The sequence below is a fragment of the Mytilus trossulus genome, chromosome 8 (assembly GCF_036588685.1).
Source record: "Mytilus trossulus isolate FHL-02 chromosome 8, PNRI_Mtr1.1.1.hap1, whole genome shotgun sequence".
NCBI lineage: Eukaryota > Metazoa > Mollusca > Bivalvia > Mytilida > Mytilidae > Mytilus > Mytilus trossulus.
In genome coordinates, this window is record NC_086380.1 from 10,503,077 (window position 1) to 10,529,707 (window position 26,631).

The following is a 26,631-nucleotide window of genomic DNA, read 5'->3' on the forward strand; positions in this document are numbered from 1 at the left end:
AAACAATTAACACTGCTTATGTTAAGTGTTTGGTTCAGGTTGGGGTAAATGATTTTTTTTCAGGAAACTCTTTTTTGTCAGAAAACACTGTCAAACATCAGGGACTTCCTCTACTAGTTAGTACAGAAAGTCCATACAAACATCTAACCTACTATCCACACTGATCTGTGTCCACACTTGTATTCTTAAAAAAAAAAATGAAATCTTGACATTTTCCGAATATTAAGCCAATCTGTTTAGAAATTTTGGTGAAAGCAATAACTTTTTTCTGTCAATTATAACATTGCTTTGTTATAACAAATGAATAGTCTATCTCTATAGTCTGAACATCATTGGGCCGAAATGCATTGGGCCGAATTGTCTTATTGTTCGTAAGGAGAGTCTGATAACCAGAACAAAAAGGGTTAATCAAATAAAAATTCTAATCAAATATCCTTTTAAATAAATTTTGATACAATAAATATATATCAGGTCACATGATTTTAATTCTATTCTACCCATAATTTAATCTGTAGTGTGAATACAAAATGATATGCCGCAGTGGGCGTTTCCATTTGGTGTGATGGTTATTGGAGCAGACCTTGATAGCAAAATAATAATAACAGTCATGATAGTCTTGTCACTAAACATTTATCAAGTTGTCCTACAAATAATATGCACAAAAAAACACACAAATATATGTCCATAGTTTAATATGGTACGTTTAACTATTTTTTCTGATATTTTGTGTACACAGTCACAGGCTCATCTCTGCATACGTCTTCACAACAACTCACTGCATGCATTAGCTGCACAGCCATTGACAGGTCGACTATCCATTATTTGCACCTCATTTCTCTCCCCATTTTAGTATTTAAAATTAGGCTGGGAACAACTCCTCAAATGAGAGATAACCCCTAAATGTGTAGTCTAAAATTTATAAAGTCTTAAAAGGCTATGATATTTTTTTGCTTTGATGCCTTACATATATATATATATGTCGATGTAAGGTGTCAAAGCCAAAACATATCATAGCCTTTCAACGTCATAATTATTTGGACTATTAAATGCAAAGACTATCCCTTTAATCAGCCTGGGAACAAACCCCTGTATGGTGATTATACCTGTATAGAGGGATAATCCTTCTTTAGAAAGGGATTAATATAAGTTGCAAAACTTGTTTCCCAATCCACTCTAAATAAATATGTTTAAACTAATCCTTCTTTAGAGGGATAAAATTATCCCTCTTAGAGGGGTATTTTTGTTTACACTGGATTTAAAGCAAATTAGGGCTGAATGGCATTTTCTGGTTATATTGGCTATAATCTCTAGCATTATATGCATTAACATATATATGCACTTTACTAAAAATAGGGATGACCAGTTTTCTGCTAAAGTGACAAAACTTGCAATCTATTGTATACCTATCTGAACACCTGATCAACAACAAAAGGAATAGTTGACCTTTAAATTTCATGTTAAATCTAACAATAGAAATTCTGTTCAGTGAGGCATAAGTGAGTGGAATCTACCTGATCATCACAGCTTTCAATCATGGTGAACAATAGATTTTATATTTAGTCAGATAGGCAGCAAACTGGGCATGTGGGCATACCCTACTTATAGGTTAGACAATACTTGGTCAAGTTTTATGAAGGCTTAAATCTTCATAAAACATGACCAAGTATTGTCTGACCAATTTAGAGCATATTCACACTTTCAAGTGACCTTAGAAAACTATCCTGTCCCATTATAATATTCAAACGTTAATAAGAGTTCACTTTTTAGCTCACCTGGCCCGAAGGGCCAAGTGAGCTTTTCTCATCACTTGGCGTCCGTCGTCGTCGTCCGTCGTCGTCGTCCGTCGTCGTTAACTTTTACAAAAATCTTCTCCTCTGAAACTACTGGGCCAAATCAAACCAAACTTGGCCACAATCATCATTGGGGTATCTAGTTTAAAAAATGTGTGGCGTGACCTGGTCAACCAACCAAGATGGCCGCCACGGCTAAAAATAGAACATAGGGGTAAAATGCAGTTTTTGGCTTATAACTCAAAAACCAAAGCATTTAGAGCAAATCTGACATGGGATAAAAATGTTTATCAGGTCAAGATCTATCTGCCCTGAAATTTTCAGATGAATCGGTCAATAGGTTGTTGGGTTGCTGCCCCTGAATTGGTAATTTTGAAGAAATTTTGCTGTTTTTGGTTATTATCTTGAATATTATTATAGTTAGAGATAAACTGTAAACAGCAATAATGTTCAGCAAAGTAAGATCTACAAATAAGTCAACATGACCTAAATGGTCAGTTGACCCGTTTAGGAGTTATTGCCCTTTATAGTCAATTTTTAACCATTTTTCGTTAATTAAAGTAATCTTTTACAAAAATCTTCTCCTCTGAAACTACTTTGCCAAATTAATCCAAACTTGGCCACAATCATCTTTGGGGTATCTAGTTTAAAAAATGTGTGGCGTGACCTGGTCAACCAACCATGATGGCCGCCACAGCTAAAAATAGAACAAAGGGGTAAAATGCAGTTTTTGGCTTATAACTCAAAAACCAAAGCATTTTGAGGAAATCTGACATGGGATAAAAATGTTTATCAGGTCAAGATCTATCTGCCCTAAAATTTTCAGATGAATCGGTCAATCGGTTGTTGGGTTGCTGCCCCTGAACTGGTAATTTTGAGGAAATTTTGCTGTTTTTGGTTATTATCTTGAATATTATTATAGATAGAGATAAACTGTAAACAGCAATAATGTTCAGCAAAGTAAGATCTACAAATAAGTCAACATGACCAAAATGGTCAGTTGACCAGTTTAGGAGTTATTGCCCTTTATAGTCAATTTTTAACCATTTTTCGTAAATTAAAGTAATCTTTTACAAAAATCTTCTCCTCTGAAACTACTTGGCCAAATTAATCCAAACTTGGCCACAATCATCTTTGGGGTATCTAGTTTAAAAAATGTGTGGCGTGACCTGGTCAACCAACCAAGATGGCCGCCACCGCTAAAAATAGAACATAGGGGTAAAATGCAGTTTTTGGCTTATAACTCAAAAACCAAAGCATTTTGAGGAAATCTGACATGGGATAAAAATGTTTATCAGGTCAAGAACTATCTGCCCTCAAATTTTCAGATGAATCGGTCAATCGGTTGTTGGGTTGCTGTCCCTGAATTAGTAATTTTGAGGAAATTTTGCTGTTTTTGGTTATTATCTTGAATATTATTATAGATAGAGATAAATTGTAAACAGCAATAATGTTCAGCAAAGTAAGATCTACAAATAAGTCAACATGACCAAAATGGTCAGTTGACCCCTTTAGGAGTTATTGCCCTTTATAGTCAATCTTGAACCATTTTTCATAAATCTAAGTAATCTTTTACAAAATCTCCACTGAAACTACTAGGCCACAATCATCTTTGGGGTATCTAGTTTGAAAAATGTGTATGATGACCTGGCCATTCAACCAAGATGGCCGCCACGGCTAAAAATAGAACATAGGGGTAAAATGCAGTTTTTTGCTTATAACTCAAAAACCAAAGCATTTAGAGCAAATCTGACATGGGATAAAAATGTTAATCAAGTCAATATCTATCTGCCCTGAATTTTTCAGATGAATTGGACAACTGGTTGTTGGGTTGCTGCCCTCCAATTGGTAATTTTTAAAGAAATTTTGCCGTTTTTGGTTATCTTGAATACTATTATAGATAGCGATAAACTGTAAACAGCAATAATGTTCAGCAAAGTAAGATCTACAAATAAGTCAACATGACCTAAATGGTCAATTGGCCCCTTAAGGAGTTATTGCCCTTTATAGTCAATTTTTAACAATTTTCATTAATTTGGTAAATTTATGTAAATTTTTACCAAATATAGTTCTCTGTTACTAATGGGCAAAGTTCATGATAGATATAATTGTAAGAAGCAAAATCGTTCAGTAAAGTAAGAACTTCAAACACATCACCATCACCAAAATACAATTTTGTCATGAATCCATTTGTGTCCTTTGTTTAATATGCACATAGACCAAGGTGAGCGACACAGGCTCTTTAGAGCCTCTAGTTTTATAATGAACTAAGTATAAAACATAAGTAATGATCATTTCAATGGATGAAATGAAATAGCACTGACATAGTTTGTGAAGGATAAATTGTTTTTCTTCGGCTTCAGGTAAAATTTAATACTTATGTATCCTTAGATTTCCTTTTTCTAAAAGCAACACAATGTTACATCAAAACCTTGTTTGAAATTTGATTTTTATTAACTCTCTGTATGAATATTTGAATTCAAACCATTCAACATTTAATGCTTACTTTTTATTGATAAATTTAACTGTATTGTGTTTCTCCAAAAACAATCCTTTGCTTTATATATGGACCATAATTTGGTATTCGGCCTTTGGTTTCTTTTTGTATCCTTTTTTATAAGTTCTTTAATTTTAACTTTTATTTTGTGGGTTGTGTTGGTGTTAGAATAGTATGAATGGAAAAATTGAGTTTTTCGAGAAAAAATTTATACATTTTGATTCACCGTTTACGTGACATGAAACCAAACAGGAAACCAATCTTATTTTTCTTTATTTTGCACAATATAATTCAAAAGGCATAAATAAACATCATTACTAGTGTAACTTGCTTCATGTTAATATTTAAAATCTATTTTCAATGTTATATTAAAGGTTTTTTTAAACCTGACAGGAAACCATAAGAAACCAAAAGCATTTTTTTAGTTTTATTTTATTGCAAAATCTGCTTAAAATAATCTGAACAGTATACTTTTTCTTAAAATCCATCTTGAATGTAACAGTATTATAAAACTCCTAAATATGTGCTTGTTTTGAAAACAATTAGTACAATTTATTCAGAATTTTCCATATTTTCTTCATTGATACAGGATACCATAATCGTTGTATCTTGATGTTTAAGCCAAAAAAATGTATTTATATTTGGTTTTGATATTCCAGTTATATACAATTTATTCCAAATCATCATGATCATTGGCAATGTAACATTCTTTAAATCCAGTAAAGAAAAAAACTTTTAACTTGGAATTAAAATCTTTAAAATAGGCACAATGTGATACTTGTGACCTGTACACTATCTACATGGTTTCCACATTTTAACCTACTTTAGTGGGCTAAAATCTATAAAGTACTTCCTTTCAAGTCATGCATGGTAAAAGTTTACTTCTCCTTTGACAAGTTTATTGCGTTTCTGATAAGTGTTTGCAGAACATGATTAAAAAATATTAATTAAAAACTGTGACAAAGATTCCAACTTTGTACATTCCAAGTGTAACGGTATATTAACATGTATTTTTTATTAAATCATATTTATTCACCTAAAATATCCAGTAATATTTACTGCTAAAATTAAATCTATCCAACGAGCATTGGTACAATGATAAGAGACGTAATTTGGATTGATTTTTCCAAGGACTCTTCACGTCATTATCGGGAAACGAAGTGTGTTCTAACGTCTGTCAAATATGAAATCGATTTTGTCAAGTCATTGGGCATTTATTTTCACACAGGATCGTATGTAACATTATGCACATAGGAAAAATAACAGACCACCGGCGCAATCTCTTTGACAATTGTATTTTCCTCTTTTAAACAAGACGAAACAAGTCTACAGATTATGTTTGCTAACATCCCGTTGGAAACAAAAACAATGTTTAGACCTAGTATTTCGTACATCTGGCCGTAATGGCGTTATCACATGGAAGTCACATGTTTCACGTATGACCGGAAATGGTTATAACTTAAGGACAAAAACAATTTTAATAAATAACTGGACTTCTGTTTTGTGTGAAATGTAACGCATAACGACAACATAATTTTCTTACTTAATTATTACGAAGATCAAAACAAGAATGTAAATCATCTCGGATTTACCTGTTTGAACATCTCGCGAGAGTTCATATTTGCATATTGTTTTTAAGAATTCTATTACAACAAAGCAGATTACATCATTTAAAAATTGCGTTATGATATCGGACACAAAAATCACGCCACTGTTCTTCAAAATTGTTTTTGTCCTTAAGTTCTAATCATTTCCGGTCAAACGTGAAACATGTGACTAACATGTGATCACGCCATTACAGCCCGACATACGATATACTAGTTCTAAACATTGTTTTTGTTTCCAACGGGATGTTAGCAAACATAATCTGTACACTTGTTTCGACTTGTTTAAAAAAGGAAAATACAATTTTCAAAGAGATTGCGCCGGGGGTCTATTATTTTTCCTATGTGCATAATGTTACAAACGATCTTGTGTGAAAATAAATGCCCAATGACTTGACAAAATCGATTTCAGATTTGACCGACGTTTAAACACACTACGTTTCCCAATAACGACGTAAAGGGTCCTTGGAAAATTCAATCGAAATTACGTCTCTTATCATGGTGCCAATGTTCGTTGGATTGATTTTGCTTCAGCAGTAAATATTACTGGATATTTTAGGTGAATAAAGATAATTAAATGAAAAATGCATGTTAATATACCGTTACACTTGGAATGTACAAAGTTGGTATCTTGTCAAAATTTTTTTTTTTTTTTTTTTATTCATGTTCTGCAAACACTTAAACTTGTCAAAGGAGAAGTAAACTTTTACCATGCATGACTTGAAAGGAAGTACTTTATTGATTTTAGCCCACTAAAGTAGGTTAAAATGTGGAAACCATGTAGATGGTGTACAGGTCACAAATATCACATGATGCCTATTTTAAAGATTTTAATTCCAAGTTAAAAGTTTTTTTCTTAACTGGATTTAAAGAATTTTACATTGCCAATGATTTGGAATAAATAAGAGTTAAAGTTTTAGAACTTATAAAAAAGGATACCAAAAGAAACCAAAGGCCGAATACCAAATTATGGTCCATATGGGAAACGTTCTCTTTCTTTAGTTTGCCTCAACCAAATGTTATAAAACAATTTAACTTATACACTGCTCATTCCACTAAACTCTTATCAATTTAAAATTTGAGTTGGGTCACTTTTACTATTCTTGAGAAATGCTCTGTTATAAACATGATAAATGGTTTCCATTCTCAAACTTTAATTTGCCTGTGTGGGTTCACTTTTACCCTTATGGAGTAATGTCCCTTTATATGTGGTAAAAGATTTTCAAATTTGGTTGGGGTCACTTTTATCTTTCTTAAGAAATGATCAATTATAGAGCAAAAATGGATGAATTTGAAAGTTTCTGTTCTCCAACTTTAGTTTGTCTGTGTGCGATCACTTTCACTCTTTTAGAGTTATGTCCCTTTTATATATGGAAAAGTTATTTAACTTAAGTTTGCCTCAACAAATGTTAAAAAATTTATACAATGCTTATTACCACAAAACACTGATCAGTGTCGAATTTGGGTGGCATCACTTGAACAGTTTTCTAGTTATGAATCGTTATCTACAAGCAGTGACATCATCTGTGTCCCATGGGCACATTCTCCAGTTTTCTTTTTTATCAAGTGGAAGAATGCAGTTAGAAAAAGAATTTACAGATAATGTTATTAAGTCCAGGGGCATGTAATATTCACAATATCACACTGTATAAGTGGTAGACTGAAAATTATTGCAGATACATGTACAAGCATTTCCTAATTTGTATTTGCTTATACAAATACATGAAATATGAAACATCTTATTAAAGAAAGCTCAATTATGAACATAAGTCAATATTAGTATAGATAGAACAAATAATAACTTTTTACACGCTCGAAAAAATTTTGACGGGACGTATTATGGTATACAAATGTCCGTTGTCTGTACCTCTGTCTGCCTGTCTGTCTGTCTGTCTGTCCGGTGTAAACATGTCGCATCCTAACTTGAGAACAACTTATCAAAATTTCATCAAACTTAATATAGTTGTTTCTTATGATGGTCAAACAATCTGTATACTTTTTGGTGAAAATTAGATTAAAACTTTTTGAGTTTTTACGGGACTTTGTAACTAAAACAGGGGTGTTTTTTTTCTCACAATAATAATAAAATTTGTCTCACTGTATCTCAAAAACAGTTTATGATTATTGCTTAAAACTTTACAAACTTCTTAGTTGTATTAATCTTAAGATATAAAATTGAGAATGGAAATGGGGAATGTGTCAAAGAGACAACAACCCAACCATAGAAAAAAAAACAACAGCAGAAGGTCACCAACAGGTCTTCAATGTAGCGAGAAATTCCCGCACCCAGAGGCGTCCTTCAGCTGGCCCCTAAACAAATATATACTAGTTCAGTGATAATGAACGCCATACTAATTTCCAAATTGTACACAAGAAACTAAAATAAAAATAATACAAGGCTAACAAAGGCCAGAGGCTCCTGACTTGGGACAGGCGCAAAAATGCCGCGTGGTTAAACATGTTTATGAGATCTCAACCCTCCCCCTAGCCAATGTAGAAAAGTAAATGCATAACAATATGCACATTTAAAATTCAGTTCAAGAGAAATCGAGTCTGATGTCAGAAGATGTCACAAAAGAAAATAAACAAAATGACAATAATACATAAATAACAACAGACTACTAGCAGTTAACTGACATGCCAGCTCTAGACTTCAATTTAACTGATTGAAAGATTATGATTTCATCATGTATAGTTTTTGGTGATGATTCAAATTTTATTTATGAGTTATTGAATTTTTTGTTAAAAAATGTGTGTTTTCACATGTCGCGCTGTATCTCAGAAACTATTTATGATTATTGCATAAAACTTACACACAAGACAACGGGCGTATCATGCGATCATGGCACAGCTGTTTATTAAAAATCTCACTACAATTATTACTAAACAAGTATCAAAATATTTTGTGTTCCAAGGGGAGTAACTCTAGTATTACATAGAAATAAAAATCAGTTTATCACTGTAGATATTCATGTACATTATAAATAGACAACAATAAAAAAAAACATTGAAATCGTTTGCTCTAAGTAAAAAATACATTTTAAGGAACTTATAGATAGATATAGGAAGATGTGGTGTGAGTGCCAATGAGACAACTCTCCATCCAAATAACAATTTAAAAATTAAACCATTATAGGTTAAATTAGTGTATTCATTACTTAAAAACCACATAAAGTGAGAATTACAATGTAATAAGTTTAGCTTTAAATAGTAATGTTTCTAATTAAACAGTTGTACACTAATTATATATAAGTCCTTCCTTCAAATAGAAAATTTCAGGAGGTGGAATAGAAAATGTTACTCATCTTCAACATTGTTCCACTGAATTTATTTATATAGGAGTTTTTGGTATAGATGCATCTACCAATTTCAAAATGAAGTTTATGACTGCTGATTCTGAACCTTGTCATTATCACTACTTACAATAATTATAGGTCAAAGTATGTCTTCAACAGGGAGCATTGGCTCACACCGAACAGCAAGCTATAAATGGCCCCAAAAAATTACTAGACTAAGTGTAAAACCATTCAAACTGGAAAACAAACTTCCATCTATACATTTATATATCATTATTTTTTTTTTTCAGTTTTGCAAATTGCAATATAGGGAATATCAATATGCAATACAAGGACAGCATGGTTATAATGGTTAGAAGTTTAAAAGAAGACCTTTGTACTAGTATATATCAATACTAACCATATAATAGTATGTATTATGTACATTTTGTAATTATGGTATTTGGACAATGGACAAAATTATGGATGCAAATGTGTTGTCTCCCTTGTGGTTTATAGCATATCTCAAATGAAAGTCTTCTTGTCTTACTTTGACTAGTCTGTGGTTCTCTCCAAGCACTTGGCCTTTTCTGTCATTAAAAGCTGGCCACAATGACTAAACTAAGAATGCCGGTGTTCAACACCAACCAATCCTAAATGAATCTACAATCAAATTTAAAAACAAATTAGGTGGCAAGATTTATCTTAGAAGAAGATGACAATGCTCCAATCTACACAAGACAATTTCGCATATATACAAAAAATGTAAATTTCATATAAAGGAGTAGGGGCAAAAAGGCCTGTATTTGGCCCAAAAATTACTGCAAATTTAAAAGTTATCTTACATTTTCTTAAATTACTGAAAACTTGACTAAGGTACAAGGTATTCAAAAAAACAAAACAAATTTGTCATTGAACAAGTGACCATGGCAACAAATCATGACTTAATTTGCATATTTTGTAAAATTCCATATTTTCCTTGATTTTCATCGAATTTTAAGTATATTTTAGATTGAAAAAGTATGTGCGCACCCAAGAAACAACTTTATATTTGGTGAGATTATGTCAATAGTTATAATAAAGCTTCTGTTAAATTATTTTGTTGTTTTTTGGCTGCGCACAGTGTTTCCTCAACGGAAATAAAGATAGAAAACTGCATATATCATGTATATATTCTGTATTTTTCATCGGTTTTGTGAAAACAGTACATGTTATGAGGTAATTGTGACGTCATCAGGTAAAAATCCTTATGTTTTTCATTTATATTTCTTGACCCTATGCATTTCTAAACATTATATGCCAATTTGAAATAGTTATCAAACATTTGATTTTCTTGGGCCAAAATCAGGCCTTATTGCCTGTACTCCTTTCACCTCAAATGAGTTTATGTGTGAATCTCACATATAAGCTCACCTAGGAACAGTATACTAATATATATGCATGTTCCTGCATGATCCAAGTAAAAGCAAACAATGTTTTTCACAATACTTTTTCTGAAGGTGAATATGCTGTTTTATTCAAATTATTATTCATATATATCGAAACAACCACTCAAGTTTTATTAATATTGAATAATGAAGAATATTCAACTCACAACCATCACCACTGACAATTAACTCATGTCCTAAATGCATTCACAAATTCATTCATGAGTAGTTCCATCCCTCATTGCATTTTTTTATTCTTTTTTTTACTTTTCCATTAAATAGTATTCATGTTTTTCAATAAATATCTTTAAATAATAAACACTGTATTTTATGTTATGAGTGTATAATAGATAGTAAAATAACCATACATTTTTAGGTACATGTAACATAGATTGGAATGGATGAAGTGATCAGTGTTTCTGTACCGGGATATAAAGATCAAGTATTCCACTCACTGCATCAGTTACAGCAAAGGGGAGTTAACTGTGATGTAACACTACAAGCATGTGATGGCACTGCAAATATACACAGCATTATCTTAGCAGCCAACAGCGAAAAACACATCTACAGCAAGATATCACAAACAAATGAAAACCATCAAGTTGACTGTACAAAATACCAAATTCATGTAATTAAAGCTGTCGTGATATTTTTATATTCTGGAGAATTAGTTATTGAAAAAAGTTTTTACAATGATCTTGTACAACTCTGTAAAGACTTATATTTAAGCTCTGCATGTGATTCATTTAATCACCAGTATCAAATTACAAAGGTACATCCTAGTACTTATGATAAAGATGGTGTCAAAGAGAAAACAGTTTTTGAAAGAGAACTATACATTCACTCAAATAATAGTAATTCATCTTATGAAAGCACCAGTACAATTCCTTTAGGAAATGATGATCTTCCAGCTACACCAATGAAAACAGTCAGCAGAGGTGACAGTTTGTACCTGAAGGTGACTGATCTTAAAAATGATCAGGGAACCAGTAGTGATGACAATAACATGGAAACCAGCTCAGTTGAATATGGTTGCACCAATGACTCTAGACCCTCCAGTTCTTCACTTGGTGAAAACCTTATAAATCAAATAGAAAATATTGTAATGCAATGTGTTGATAATGAAAAAAAAGAAAAAAAAGGGGATGTATTTCCAGTGTTAACAATGGATAATGATAGCTCACCTGAAAATTCTGAAAAATCTGACAGTAAATCAAAATGTGAAGTGACAAAATGTCCAAGCTTTAATCAAAATAATACATCTTTAGGTAGAAAGGCTACTAAAAGACCTTCTAGATCATTAAGTTCAGATACAAAGGAAAAGCCATCTAGAAAACAGAAAAAGACATCATTGAATAAGAAGAGAAAAGTAACAAAGTTTATTAAAAGTAATAAACGCCAGAGAAATAATGACAATGATGAAGATGCCAAAGATCATCAGGACTATGATATGACTGATGACACAACAAGCCTTAAACCTAAAAAACAATGGAAATGTACCAAGTGTAATCTTATATTTCAGTCATTTTCAGAACGAGCAGAGCACATGAGGAAGCTTCACAAACCATATCCCTGTGAACTGTGTGATTGGGTGGGCGTTCAGCCACATCTGTACGCCTCACATATGTATGGTCAACATAAAGTTGTTATATACTCAGAAAGATATCCATTGGTTCAATGTGATTTTCAGGTATGTTCATACATGTGTGTTCAACATATAGTTATTATAAAACTAGAAAGATATCCATTAGTTCAGGTTTGTTCATACATGTGAGGTCAATATAAAGTTGTAACATATACGATACCCAGAAAGATATCTATTATATCCACGAGTTCAGTTATTATAAACATTGTACCTAGAAAGATATCCACGAATTCAGTGTGATGTTCTTGTTACAAGAATCTGAATTCGTGGATATCTTTCTAGGTACAATGTTTATAATAATGTATGTTCAAACATGTACATGTGAGGTCAACATGAAATTGTTATATACTCAGATATCCATTGGTTCAGTGTGATGGTCAGATATGTTCATACATATGACTCATTATGAGGTCAACATAAAGTTATTATAAACCCAGAAAGATATCCATGAGTTCAGTTATTATATACATTGTACCTAGAAAGATATCCATGAGTTCAGTGTGATGTTCTTGTATGTATTTGAGGTCAAAATAAAGTTATTATATACCTAGAAGGAAAGTCATTGGTCAGTATGATAGTTTGGAAAGATTCAAACGAGTGGGGTCATTATAAAGTTTTTGTAATCAATTGGTTCAGTGTGATGTTTAGGCATGAAATTGAGAATGGAAATGGGGAATGTGTCAAAGAGACAACAACCTGACCATAGAACAGATAACAGCAGAAGGTCACCAATAGGTCTTCAATGCAGAGAGAACCTCCTGCATGTTCATACATATGAGGTCAATTCATAAAATTATTTTACTGTACAAAATATTTGAATTAAGTAAAGGGTTTTTCAGCTTACATGGGACATTTAGTGTCATGTTTTAAGCTTTTTAAAACATACTACTTGATGCTAAAATGTTAGTCATCTGTTTGTAGTAATCATGACTGTTTCTAAACTTCATAAAATACCTTAAAAGGTTTCTTCTGAAACCATTATGAGATTCGTACAAGATGGTCCAAATTTGGTCATCCCTTAATTGTTATTGTCCGTCTGTGAATTGCATCAGGGAGGGAAAAAGTTGTCCAAATTCACTCACTAAATATCTTGATTTGGTTTGGATATACAAAAATTGCTTAATTTAAGGGCCACTCACGGGTGAGTCTCATGTTCATGAAATGCCCATCTGGTGTAGAAAGTTATAAGCCTGGCATCTTTGATGTGCTGCTGCCAGTAAATTACATGACCTCAATATATTTTGGCTATACTCGTAAATGAATATAAATATTCTTACAATTGTTACTGAGTTAACATATACGAAGTTATTTTTCCCTCTGTTTTTTTTATGCAGGGATGCACATATAAATGTTTGAACATAAATATGAAAGATCATATGAGATGTCATAAGTATAAGAAAGAGAAGTTAGTATGTCATGTTTGTGGAATGGAGTTCACATCAGAAGGAGGCTTACGTGCTCATTCATCATACCATAAAGAAGAGGAAATGAAGTTTAAATGTAAAGAATGTGATAAAGTATTTGGATGGAAACATGAACTAAGTGTAAGTGTAAATATCATTGAATCAATTGATTGTTTGGGTCTATTTTATGGACAATTTACAATTTGTTTTGTATAAACAGAGAATAGATACATACATATGTGCAGTGGCAGATCCAGAAATTTTCATAAGTGGAGGCCCACTGATCCTCTTGAGAGGGAGCCCGCTCTGGTCATGCTTCAGTGATTCCCTATATATTCAACCAAATTTTTCCTAGAAAACAAGGGGCCTGGGCACCCCCTCTAAATCCACCTCCGATGTGTATCATCATTTTATAGCAAAGCCAAAAGTATAAAAGTAATCTGAATTTAATGTCATTTCATTGCTCTATATTAGGTCATGGAGACTAAAATTATAAATTTTATCAAGTTGCAATTAGATATCTTCTTCTTACTGTTGGACGTCCATGACCAAAAATGACTTGTCTTGTCTTAGTGAGAACCCTGTGCTGGGCCCTCTGGAAAACACCCTAAATCTGCCTCTAATAAAGTGGACTAGAAAGGATAATGATACATTGTGATATATGAATTGAAAACACCAAATGAATACAAACGCATTTGCCGTTTTTACCCAAAAGCAAACAGTACTTTGCTGTTCTACATCTCAAAGTCACATGTTGGTCTTCAACATCGAGAATTGCATTCACACCTTACTAAAATTTCAAGATGGTTTCTATAACCATTTTGGGTAGATTTCTTTAGGGTCAAGGTTGCAAAAACTGAAAATAAACAAATCAGTGATGTAAAAAAGAATTCAACAAGATAGTTGTTGAGTTAAAACCCAATTTGGTCATAGGGTCAGTCACAAATAATGAAATTAATTCTCCTCTTTATTATGAGGTCAACTTGAGTATATAGCCATATATACCACATGCATCAAAAACATTTATAATATATTTGTGGATATATATTCCATAATTGGTCCTAGTTCAAAGTCTTTGATACTGAAAAAAAATTCTGAAGAAAATGCAACCACCCACAATTTGTTATATGGAACAGCCTTTGTCTAAGTTTACAATTTCATGATTTAGTCAATTCCATACCTAGGTTTCATTGTTAGTGTGTTAGTTTCCTAGTTTTGTCTCAATTATGAATTGAACAGTTTTTTCTTCAATTTTCACATTTTCTGCATGAATTGTTTTGCTTCACGTTGATTGCATATAAAGTTACATTGGTTAATGCAAATAACAAATAATTCTTAGTTGTACATTTGATGCATGAGTTTCCTAGCTTTAGTTTCACAGCAATGCTTAATTATTTTTAATTATATTTAGCCTTAGGTTTTCAAGCTAAGTTTGACATAAAATACTCAATTTGAATGCATTGAGTGTGTAGATTAAGGTAATATCTTTGGTTAGCTTGCTTGTAGGCTGAACCATGAAGTCATTATTAGGTTAGGTAAACTACCCTCCTTAAAGAGAAGACTTATAAGTCCGACAGATAACCAATCTATTTGTCTGAAGGACTAGACTACTCTGAAAGGAGGGTAGTATACCTAAACTATTAATGACATCACAGTTCAGCTAACAAGCAAAGCTAACAAAAAATTATACTTTTACCTACACACTCAATGCATTCTGCTGTAATGCTTAAATGTCCCAAGCTAATTATATAATAAATTTTCTGCTGTAATGCTCAAATGTCCCAAGCTAATTATATAATAAAGAAAAAAACAAGAAAGAAGAAGTGCTATAATTTCTGTTAATTTATGTAGGTCCATATATTACATGTATGACTATCATCATTATCATTAAATTAATTACTCTTTTGTTAATCTTTGACAAGTTTTACATTTATATAGACAGTTCACTCATTAAACAAGCAGTAAATTTATACAATGGCAATGTATGCTTTTTTCTGCAAAGGGAATGAAATTGCTCCCATTAAACCCCTGGCTACAATCTTGTACTAATTTACATGAAATAATGAATTTATTTGCACAGAATATTGCTGTTTGTTTAAATTGTATAAATTGTATAAATTGTATAAAATCATAAATCATGCCAGTGATATGCATGTATTTTCCTTATTGAATTTCTCAGAAACACCTAACTGCTGAACATAAAACACACAATCTTTGTCACCTGTGTCCATTCAAGTCCAAGAATAAGACGTCACTGATTGTACACCTCCATAATAAACATGCTGAACCTATTCCAGAGAAAATGAAAACGTAAGTTTAAAAAAAGAAGTTAATTAAATGGGACAGTTGCTATTGGAAAGGTAACCTTACAAGAATTTTAAAAATCCACTACAAGGTAAGTAAAATGGAACTGGGAAATGTCTGTCTGTCTGTCTGTCTGTCTGTCTGTCTGTCTGTCTGTCTGTCTGTCTGTCTGTCTGTCTGTCTGTCTGTCTGTCTGTCTGTCTGTCTGTCTGTCTGTCTGTCTGTCTGTCTGTCTGTCTGTCTGTCTGTCTGTCTGTCTGTCTGTCTGTCTGTCTGTCTGTCTGTCTGTCTGTCTGTCTGTCTGTCTGTCTGTCTGTCTGTCTGTCTGTCTGTCTGTCTGTCTGTCTGTCTGTCTGTCTGTCTGTCTGTCTGTCTGTCTGTCTGTCTGTCTGTCTGTCTGTCTGTCTGCAAGTTTTATAAAAACGAAGACACAATGCTAAGAGTCAGAACACCCTGTGATAGTTTGAATTATGGCACTGTGTCATTTTATATTATAGATACGTGCATGCCCTATTTATCTTTTAAAATTGCAAAGTTTGAGTGGGATGAACCTGAAATCATGAATGATATCATGATGTAAATATTGAGATTATATATAAATTTGTTGGTGAATGATCACAATGTTTTAACATTATATTTTTGTTTTTTCAGGTATAAATGTGATATATGTGATTTCTATTGTTTTTATCCAAGTTATCTAAAAATACACAAACAAGAAAGTCATTCAGGTAAACTTAGATTAATTTAGTCATATGAGCACCTCGCATTGATTATTAACAGTGAATATCTTTCTAAATACACAAATTGATGGGGTTGAAACATACATTTTATCAAACAATTTTAATAAATCATTTAATTTGATAAAAGTTCAGTTCCTGTTTCCATATTTCCTGGATGTGAAAACGCTCCATTCTACTTTTTGTTTTAACGATGTTTAGTTTACTCAAGATTGTTGCAATGGTACACACCTTCACAAATTTGGAGGCAGAGATTTTATTGGTTTATATAAAAGTTATCAAAACAGGATCGAAAGTAGAAATGAGTTTTATTTGTACAGTACAATGGGAAAAAAAGAATATGATATGGTCAGCAACAAATACAAGAAAGACTTTTCCTGTTTGACTTCTAGCAATGAAAGATAAACATGTTTTAGTAATGAATATATATAACTCATGTTTTCTTTCTGCAGATTCCATGAATTTCCAATGCAATGTGTGTCCAAAAAAGTTTAAAAGTAAGAAAGCTTTAAGAAGTCACTGGGACTGTGCCCATAGTTGTAAGTACATGTAGGCCTATTTCTACTATGGTTATAGTGAGACATATATATAGAGGTATGGCCAATAAAATTTCAGGGGGGGGGGGAGAATGGAATGTTCAATTTAACATGATGCAAGTCTGAGTTTATTTTGCTACTTAAAATTGTTCTTAAATTTTTAGGGCAGAATATTCATTTTCATCCTGTGTAAAGCATATATATTACCAGTTATTATCAGGCCAGAATAATCCACTTACACAATCCAATCTTGGTATTTATGAAAAAAATTCAACAGCGATAAAAAGATGGGAAAAATATTTTAATTGTTCTAATGGTTAGGATAGATAGATTTGAAACAATCCATATTGTCAGTGGAGTTTTGGAGACAATAAAATCTAAATCCTGTCTTTGTTTTTCAGCAAACTTTTTTAAGTGTGACAAATGTAGTTACACAACACGATCACAGACCACACTACAAATTCATCAACAGAGTACACATTCTGTAAGTATTTAAGTTGCTAGGGACAACAAGTGCAGTAACTCTGCAAGAACAAAAACATCACAACCAGTTTTGTGGTTGTGTATCAGTAAAGTACAAATTACTAAGTAAAATATAAATACAAGGGTTATCAAAATGGAAACAGCACTTAAAATAATCTCTTGCAATTGGATTTCTTATCAGGAGATCACTACAAAATCATAGACTACTCTGCACATACATGATTCTATATCTACTTGTTTTGTTATGACATTTAATGTAGTTCAATTAATAAATAGAAAACACAAAATATTGATGAATAGAAAACACAAAATATTGATGAATAGAAAACACAAAATATTGATCAATAGAAAACACAAAACATTGATCAATAGAAAACACAAAATATTGATCAATAGAAAACACAAAATATTGATCAATAGAAAACACAAAATATTGATCAATAGAAAACACAAAATATTGATCAATAGAAAACACAAAACATTGATCAATAGAAAACACAAAACATTGATCAATAGAAAACACAAAACATTGATCAATAGAAAACACAAAACATTGATCAATAGAAAACACAAAACATTGATCAATAGAAAACACAAAATATTGATCAATAGAAAACACAAAATATTGATCAATAGAAAACACAAAACATTGATCAATAGAAAACACAAAACCAATAGAAAACACAAAATATTGATCAATAGAAAACACAAAATATTGATCAATAGAAAACACAAAACATTGATCAATAGAAAACACAAAACATTGATCAATAGAAAACACAAAATATTGATCAATAGAAAACACAAAATATTGATCAATGAAATACAGATTCTGAGAGTACTGTAAACCAACTAATATTTGCAGCTTTTGTGAGTAGAAAAATAACTTGAATATAAATCTTCCAAGAAAACTTATTTTTATTCAGGTAAACATAAATTGTTGGAAAAAATTTCCATCATGTAAATTGAGAATCTTGAAATTAAATCACAGCCAGATGAGCTAGAAAGGGCTAACCTAAAAAAGAGTATCCACAAAAATTAGTTGGTTTACAGTATTTGATCATTCGGTGATGGTGGTTAGTGAAGTTACAGTTACAGAAGCACTAAGACCTTGTTTTGACCTTAGCCAAAGTCAGATTTTTTTCTACAAAATTTCCAAATGTGTCTAGTGCTACCTAATTTGCTTTTGATCTATGGGTAACTTCTTCGCAGTACTGACAGTAGTTAAAAAAATTAATGCTCCCATCTGATTTTTAAGATTTATTTATTTGTTGTCCCAGAATTGCTGGACTGACAATTTAAAATTCTTCAAATTTCTTAAAGAAAATGCCAAATGTTTTGTCATGTTGAATATGCTTATTTGGGCGTTGTTTCAGAATCAACAAACCATCTCATAGTCTTGAAGATCTAGTATTATGTTTTCATAAATGCATTATTTTTATTTTGCAGGAAGCTCGACCATTTTCCTGTCATCTCTGCGAGTACAGCTGTAAATTGAAAGGAAATTTAAACAGTCATATGAAAAATATACACAAATTAGAAATAGTTTCTATAAATAAATTACACGAAAAAGTTGTCAAGACAGGTAAAGGATATGATGAATATATGGAAGCTAGAAGAAAACGTTTTTTTGAACCAGACAAGACCTCATTAGAATTAATAGAAACTAGACCACTTGATCAGAGCTGTGGTGCTACTATAGCAGAGGATGATACTGGAGAACAATATCAGGATTTACTTAACATTGTTAGAACCTGTAATTTACCTTTGTCCTAACATAATGACAAAATACATGTCAACAGATGATATGTATGTAGATCCCTCCGTTTATGGAGCACCCCTCAAGAGCTGTGAGGGTACAGTAGAATATGTATACACTCCCTTTAGGGATTAATGGAGATGTGTCACTAACATATTTACAACAATATTAACAAGGACAATCTCGACCCAAAAACGAGGGAGTATTAGGACACCAGGCAGAATCTGTTACTATGCTATACCGTACTGTGAATTAATTTAATCTCACTGGTTTTTATAAATGTGGATTAAGAGAGAAAATTTATCTACCTGGATATAAGGTTTTGCTAAAGTCTGCAATTATTTAGGATTAGCCTAGAAAAGCAGTGAAAGTATCAATTAGTTGACAGAAAAATAGCTGCAATTAAGATTTCATTCTAAATTCTAATCCATATCAATGAAAAATCCTCTGAAAGTGTTACTGCACCTTGAAAATTAGCGATAATGATGCTATTCATGTTTTAAAAACAAATTGCTCTTTTTAAAACGTGAGAAATGATAAGTAATAATTTATTACTTGTATGTAAATCAAATATAGTCTACTCTGACATAACTAATGCATACATCAAACACATATTAATTATGTAATACCATAAAATTGAGAATGGAAATTGGGATTGTGTCAAAGAGACAACAATCTGACCAAAGAGCAGAAAACAGTCAAAGGCCACCAATATATTCGTTTGGTATAGCATTAACTTGTTGGAACTACTTTAAACATACTTCAGTGTGTCTGTTCTCAAGAATCAAGATTCTCCAAACTGCTGAATGTCCAATTGATTGACATAATATACTCATTGCATGGTGGTTTCCAAACCTGTCTTTCTATTTATTATTTTATTGTAAGCTGTTGATGTAATAATCATGTAACTCACAATGTGAGAATTAATGTGAATTTAATGAAAACAACTTCAAATAAAATTGTAGGTGTTTAACACAAGTATTTTTGTGTATCGGAAAATGACCTTTGTTTTGTTTGTTTTGTTTGTCATTTGTAGCTATTTTCAGAATACTATTTTGTTTGTATGTGTGGTTTTGTAAGCTGCTTAAAGGTATACTATTATTATAATCAACATCTTCCTTTAAAACCTTTCATCAATAATTTAAGGGATCCATAGATTTGGTCTGATGAGAAACTTCTGACATGCCAAGAGGGTACTCATACAGTGGCCGATCCAGGTGGAGGGTTCTGGGGGTTGGAACACCCCTTTCTTTGACAATCAATGCATTTGAATGGGGACATATAGTTGTAACCCCCCCCTTTTATCCTGGGTTGGAAAAAAGGGCATGATCCACCCATTTCATAGCTCTTCAAGTACATTTTGTCAGTAGTCTATGAAACTGCTATTATCATTTTTCATTCAAAGCAAACTAATATATACAAAAAATCATTGAGAACATTAAAGTATCGGTCAAAAGGAAAGTAGAGATTTAAAGATAAATCTGTGTCAACATTTTATCAAAATTTTACAATATAAATAGTTTTGATTGAATCTTTGTGCAACTCACACTTTGTTTGATGTGACTTCAAAATTCCTGTTGTAGTTTTCCGAGGCATAATGAACCTATCAGCTTGAATTGGACAGTGGTAACTTTTATCATTTGAAAGAATAACTCCTTAATGATGATGATCCAAAAAAAAGGCAAAGCTTTGGTTTACAGATACTAACTTCAGTTATTAAGTCAAAACCAAATCATTTGAAATTTGAAAATGATGTTATGGACCAATAAACACTGATCTGAAGTAATGCCCTTTGATAAAGTCATGATTTTTGTGTTTCTATGCATTAAGTTTTACCCTTACTGGTCTGTAATTCTGTCCGTACACATGTCTGTATGTGCCAAAGTTGGTTTCTGATCTCTTACTTATTTTGCCTCAATCAATGGAATGAAAGTTGTACACAATGCTTATTACCACAAAACCCAGATCTAGATTGAATTTTGCTGGCCTTACTTTAAACGTTCTTGAGTTATGCCCCTTTATAAATTGAAAAAACCTGATTTTTTCGTGTCTTTTCTGTAACTTAAGAAGGCCCAAATCAAATGATATGAAACTTATGCACAATTGATTACAGATTAAGTTTGAATTTTGCTGGTGTTACTTTTACTTTTCTATAGTTATGCAAAAAATTCTGAATTTTTCGGTTCCATTCTCTTAACTTAAGTTTATCTCAACCAAATGTTATGAAACTTATACACAAAACTCAGATCAGGTATGAATTTGGTTTGTGTCAATTAACCATTATTCATTTGTGTCCGTTTATAACTTTATATATGCAAGCAGGAGCATCATCTGTGTCCCATTTTTGTATTCTCCACCATTTGGAAATGGTATTAAGGGCCTCTAAACACTGATTGAGATTTGACCAATTTCACTTTGGTAGATCAAGAATGATCTCCTGCAATTTGTAGTGAAGTAGCTCTAATTTCTGGGGGAAAATGGTTTTCAAGCAGTTATATGAACTACACGTAACTAATCAAGTAACAAAGCTCTCACAGCAACAGTTTTGAACTTTTTACTATTGCAGTGATTCAAATTATATCTCATTTCTTATATTATTTCATTATTATCTTCCTCAAATGCTAAATCATTTGATGTGAACACACTCACTGTATGGAAAAAAGTTAAATGACAAAATACCAAACTTTGATGACATATCAAAACAGAAAGTCCACTAAATCTAATGATTTATAGCTATCTAAACCTCTCACATAAAACTCTATTATATTGACAACAATGTGTTAACAAAAAAAAAAGATAAAAAAGTTTAAAATAGGGTTACAGCAAAAATCAATGTGTTAAAATCAAAAACACTTTAAACAAACAAAGAAAGTAAAAAAAATACATATAGACAAAGCACACTAGCATAAACAAGAGACACAAATATAAAAAAAATGCTTAACACACTGATGTAGGTGTGGTTTAATCTGTCCATAATAGCTTAGGCAGGGGAGGACTAAATTACATAACACACTGATGTAGGTGTGGTTTGATCAGTCCATAATAGCTTGTCCCAGGAGAAGACAAAATATCATAACACACTGATATGGAACGCCGTAGCTGCCTTATGTGTACTTGTTTTTAGATACGCTTATACTTTTCAATATATGCACATAGTTTTTCTATATATGCACATACTTTTTCTCTATATGTACATAGTTTACTTTATATGCACATAGTTTTTCTATATATGCACATAGTTTTTCTATATATGCAAATAGTTTTACTATATATGCACATACTTTTTCTCTATACGCACATACTTGTTCTCTATATGCACATAGTTTACTTTATATGCACATAGTTTTTCTCTATATGCACATCTGTTACTTATTCGTTTTTAATGCGCGGAGTATACGTTGCACTAAATGAACTAAATCTTTTTTCAATTGTGTTCATGTCTCTGGTGGTAACAATGTGTTCTTACATATGAAATGACCCTATAAGCGTGATTGCAACCGTTCCAGTGCTCGGTTAATACCCTGTTACTTATTCACTTATAATACGTTTGTTGTATGTTGCACCTTTTAAAAAAAAAATCAATTGTGCCCATGTCTCTTGGTGTAACAATGTGTTCTTAGAGATGAAATGACCCTATTAGCGCGCATGTACCCGTTCCAGCGCTCGGCTAATATCCTGTTACCAATTCGTTAATTATTCGTGTATAATACATTTTTTTATACGTTGCACCTGTTAGAAAAGGATTTTCAATTGTTTTCATGTCTCTGATGGTATAAACAATGTGTTCTTAAAGAGGTAATAACCCTATTAGCGCGTATGTACCTGTTTCCAGCGCTCGGCTAATACCCTCACTGTAAATAAAAGTGTTAAGAATCTGAACACTTTTTGAACACCCTTTTGTAACACTTCTGGAACGCGCAACAGTGTTCTAAATATTAACATTGGTGTTCCAGTTTTTAATAGTATGTGTGCATCTTTCGAACGCTATGTGTGTTATTCTTGAACGGATAGTGTGTACTCCTTGAACGCCGAGTGTTTGAATCTGGAACGCGTAACAGTGTTCTAAATATTAACTTTGGTGTTCCAGTTTTTAACATCATGTGTGCATCCTTCGAACGCTATGTGTTTTATTCTTGATCGGATAGTGTGTACTCCTTGAACGCCTAGTGTTTGAATCTGGAACATGACCTTGTGAGCAAAATTGTATGCCGTTACGCGTTCCAAGCCTTGTAACACTTCTGGAACGCTCGGACTGTGTTCCAGAAGTATGTGTTAATATCCAGAACACATAGTGTATACATATGCATGTATTAGTGGAACACAATTTTACAATTTCCAGAAAAAAGTGTTCTATTCTCTGAAACATTATTGTGGTCTTGTAAAACAAATAATTAAATTGATTAAAAACATCTTTAATTGATTAAAAGAGGCAAAATTAAAAAAAAAAAGTACAATACAATGTGAAATATTGAAGCAACTTTAAAATGACAAGTTAGACAAATTAAAAATATAACATTTGTAATCTGCAAAAATTAAATGTGTCCAAATATTTAACCATAAACAAATTGTTCGTCATATTTAAAATTAGTATGTAACAACAAAGTTTAGTGACTTATGAACACAGTTTAACTCATCGTTTGCAACTTCTCAAGTCAAGCACTGTCCTGAATTACAAAATACTTATGTCAATGACTCGTTTATCACCAATATTTTCGATGATCCACAGCTTTCATAGCACTCAGATGGTCAACATCAAACATAAAATACCCTGTGTATATGCTGCTACTAGTCGAGTCGGTGTTCATGTAACACTGCTACCTTAGGTAGTTTTGAACATGATTTGAGTCGTTTACAACTGATTTTGAGCTGCCATTTTTTTAGAACATTCGTCTTTTGAGCTTCCATTTTTTAGAACATTCGTCTCCTTGGGTTATAACTACTCTTTAACCTTGTTATCCATCAACTGTGAGTTCTAGAATATGAAATATAAAGTGTATGAGTAAACAAATTATGGATCATGTCGATATTCCTTAAGAATTAGAATTAAACTCTTATTTCGTTTTTTAAATTCCATTATACTTGTCAGCATTATTAGATAAGATACATTTGTTAAAGAGTGGTATACATGCATTTTCAAGTATATGGGCTCTCGTGTTCTATAGCTTTTAAAAAAAGATGGTGGGAAGTGTCCAGCAAATGCTCATACAGTAGGTGTTTTAGGCAAAACGTTGTCGTTAGACTTGTCACTAAACTAACTGCTCACATTTCTAGAAACTAACTACCTTTTGCCTCTTTTTTTTTTAAGATATGTAGTAATTTCACTTATGATCTGTATACGGTAATTCCAATTTAAATTGATATTATTATATCGAATTTAGCTCAAATAGTTTTCTGATTATAATGTACACCAGTGAATGGTGCACATTTTATTGATAAATCTGCAATAACAAAACTTGTATTAGAAGTCAATGGGCACTCCTAAAATTCTTAAACTTACATATGAAAGTACTTTTATGGTGCAGGATAAGTAGTCATCTCTTGAACTGCGAAATTTTCTCTTCATTCTCGGCGAGGTATGCACGAACAATTACCCCTCCGTACTGTAGTTGTGTTTGTACCCTATAAAAGGAACATAAGAATACATAACAATACATGTATGAACGGTGGACATTTGCTAAAATGAATTACTAAGATTTAAGTATTTAAGAATGAGAAAGCTATTAATATAACATATACATAAGAAATTTAAAATTAGTGTTGCAGTATGCCTTTTTACAAACTTCTGTCTTGACATTGGAACACATGGTGTTCAGAGAAAACGATTAGCTGGAACGTTTCATGTTCGAAACTAGAACACATTTACAATAGCAACGATATCATTAAACATTTACGTATAAATTTACATTGGTTATTTTTTTTTATAGCATGATCATCTAAATATATTCTCTCAACGAACCTCCTACTTTTTAAATCGAATTATGGCATAACAGCACCGTTATGTGTTGACACAAAATGTTCTACTTAAGAAATAATTCATGGGGGCTTGAATATATCGTGATTTTACCACGGGTTGGCCCTTTATGACAAATATTTTACCCTGAGCGATAGCGAGGGGTAAAATATCGGCATAAAGGGACAACCCGTGGTAAAATCTAGATATATTCAAGCCCCATGAATTATTTCGATTCTAATAGGACAAATACGGCAATTATTTAGGATCGAAGCGCTCTAGGTGATGGCATTATTTGCCGTTCCAATATATAAACGCACTATTAAATTGACGTAAAATAACGGAGCAAACTGAATAAATGTTGATGCTTAAACTATTTATAATAACATATTTAGATAATTTTAGATTAATCTAATTATTATTGTACTTATATGTCTCATATGTATACAAAAACTGCTAATATAACTCATTTTAGCATCATTTGTTAACGTTTCCTTGTTGTGATGATTTTCCGTTTCACAGGCGTGTATTTTCCCGTAAATTGCTTATATTCTGACGTCATTGTTCTATGACGTCGAGTCGCTCATTCATTAAAAAACATATGACGTGGGGGTACAATGGGAACAGCCCATGAAATATATTCATATTTTACCACGGGTGTGTACTCAAAGCGTTTGAAGGACGTCATGTTAGAATTCCATTTATACTTCAGTGTGTCCTGTGAAAGTAGAAATTTGTTGATTTAATACTAAAACAAAATGTGTGAAAAATATAGATAATTCTAACATGACGTCCTTCAAACGCTTTGAGTACACACCCGTGGTAAAATATGAATATATTTCATGGGCTGTTCCCATTGTACCCCCACGTCATATGTTTTTTAATGAATGAGCGACTCGACGTCATAGAACAATGACGTCAGAATATAAGCAATTTACGGGAAAATACACGCCTGTGAAACGGAAAATCATCACAACAAGGAAACGTTAACAAATGATGCTAAAATGAGTTATATTAGCAGTTTTTGTATACATATGAGACATATAAGTACAATAATAATTAGATTAATCTAAAATTATCTAAATATGTTATTATAAATAGTTTAAGCATCAACATTTATTCAGTTTGCTCCGTTATTTTACGTCAATTTAATAGTGCGTTTATATATTGGAACGGCAAATAATGCCATCACCTAGAGCGCTTCGATCCTAAATAATTGCC

The 26,631-nt window shown here is 32.1% G+C and overlaps 1 protein-coding gene across 2 annotated transcripts; it reads left to right on the top strand.

Annotated features, from left to right (window-relative positions):
- Positions 1–561: 561 nt before the first annotated feature.
- On the top strand, positions 562–20,435 carry LOC134728262 (zinc finger and BTB domain-containing protein 41-like). 2 transcript variants are annotated; one of them, XM_063592805.1, is made up of 9 exons: positions 562–697; positions 9,478–9,596; positions 10,970–12,283; positions 13,573–13,782; positions 15,821–15,951; positions 16,597–16,673; positions 17,135–17,221; positions 17,620–17,702; positions 19,151–20,434. In XM_063592805.1, the coding sequence occupies exons 3-9, from the start codon at positions 10,991–10,993 to the stop codon at positions 19,475–19,477; spliced, it is 2,208 nt and encodes a 735-aa protein (XP_063448875.1). In that variant the 5' UTR covers positions 562–697; positions 9,478–9,596; positions 10,970–10,990; the 3' UTR covers positions 19,478–20,434. The 2 variants fall into 2 exon arrangements, with proteins under 2 accessions (XP_063448875.1, XP_063448876.1); XM_063592806.1 differs by lacking the exon at positions 9,478–9,596 and having other exon boundaries at positions 576–697; positions 19,151–20,435.
- The last annotated feature ends 6,196 nt before the right edge of the window (positions 20,436–26,631 follow it).

What these genes read in the sequence shown, in the direction of transcription:
- LOC134728262 (XM_063592805.1), top strand. Translation starts at nt 10,991, where the DNA reads ATGGATGAAGTGATCAGTGTTTCTGTACCGGGATATAAAGATCAAGTA. An exon ending in ATTCCAGAGAAAATGAAAAC is followed by an intron (nt 15,952 to 16,596) that starts GTAAGTTTAAAA and finishes TTGTTTTTTCAG; the next exon opens with GTATAAATGTGATATATGTG. An exon ending in ATCAACAGAGTACACATTCT is followed by an intron (nt 17,703 to 19,150) that starts GTAAGTATTTAA and finishes TTTATTTTGCAG; the next exon opens with GAAGCTCGACCATTTTCCTG.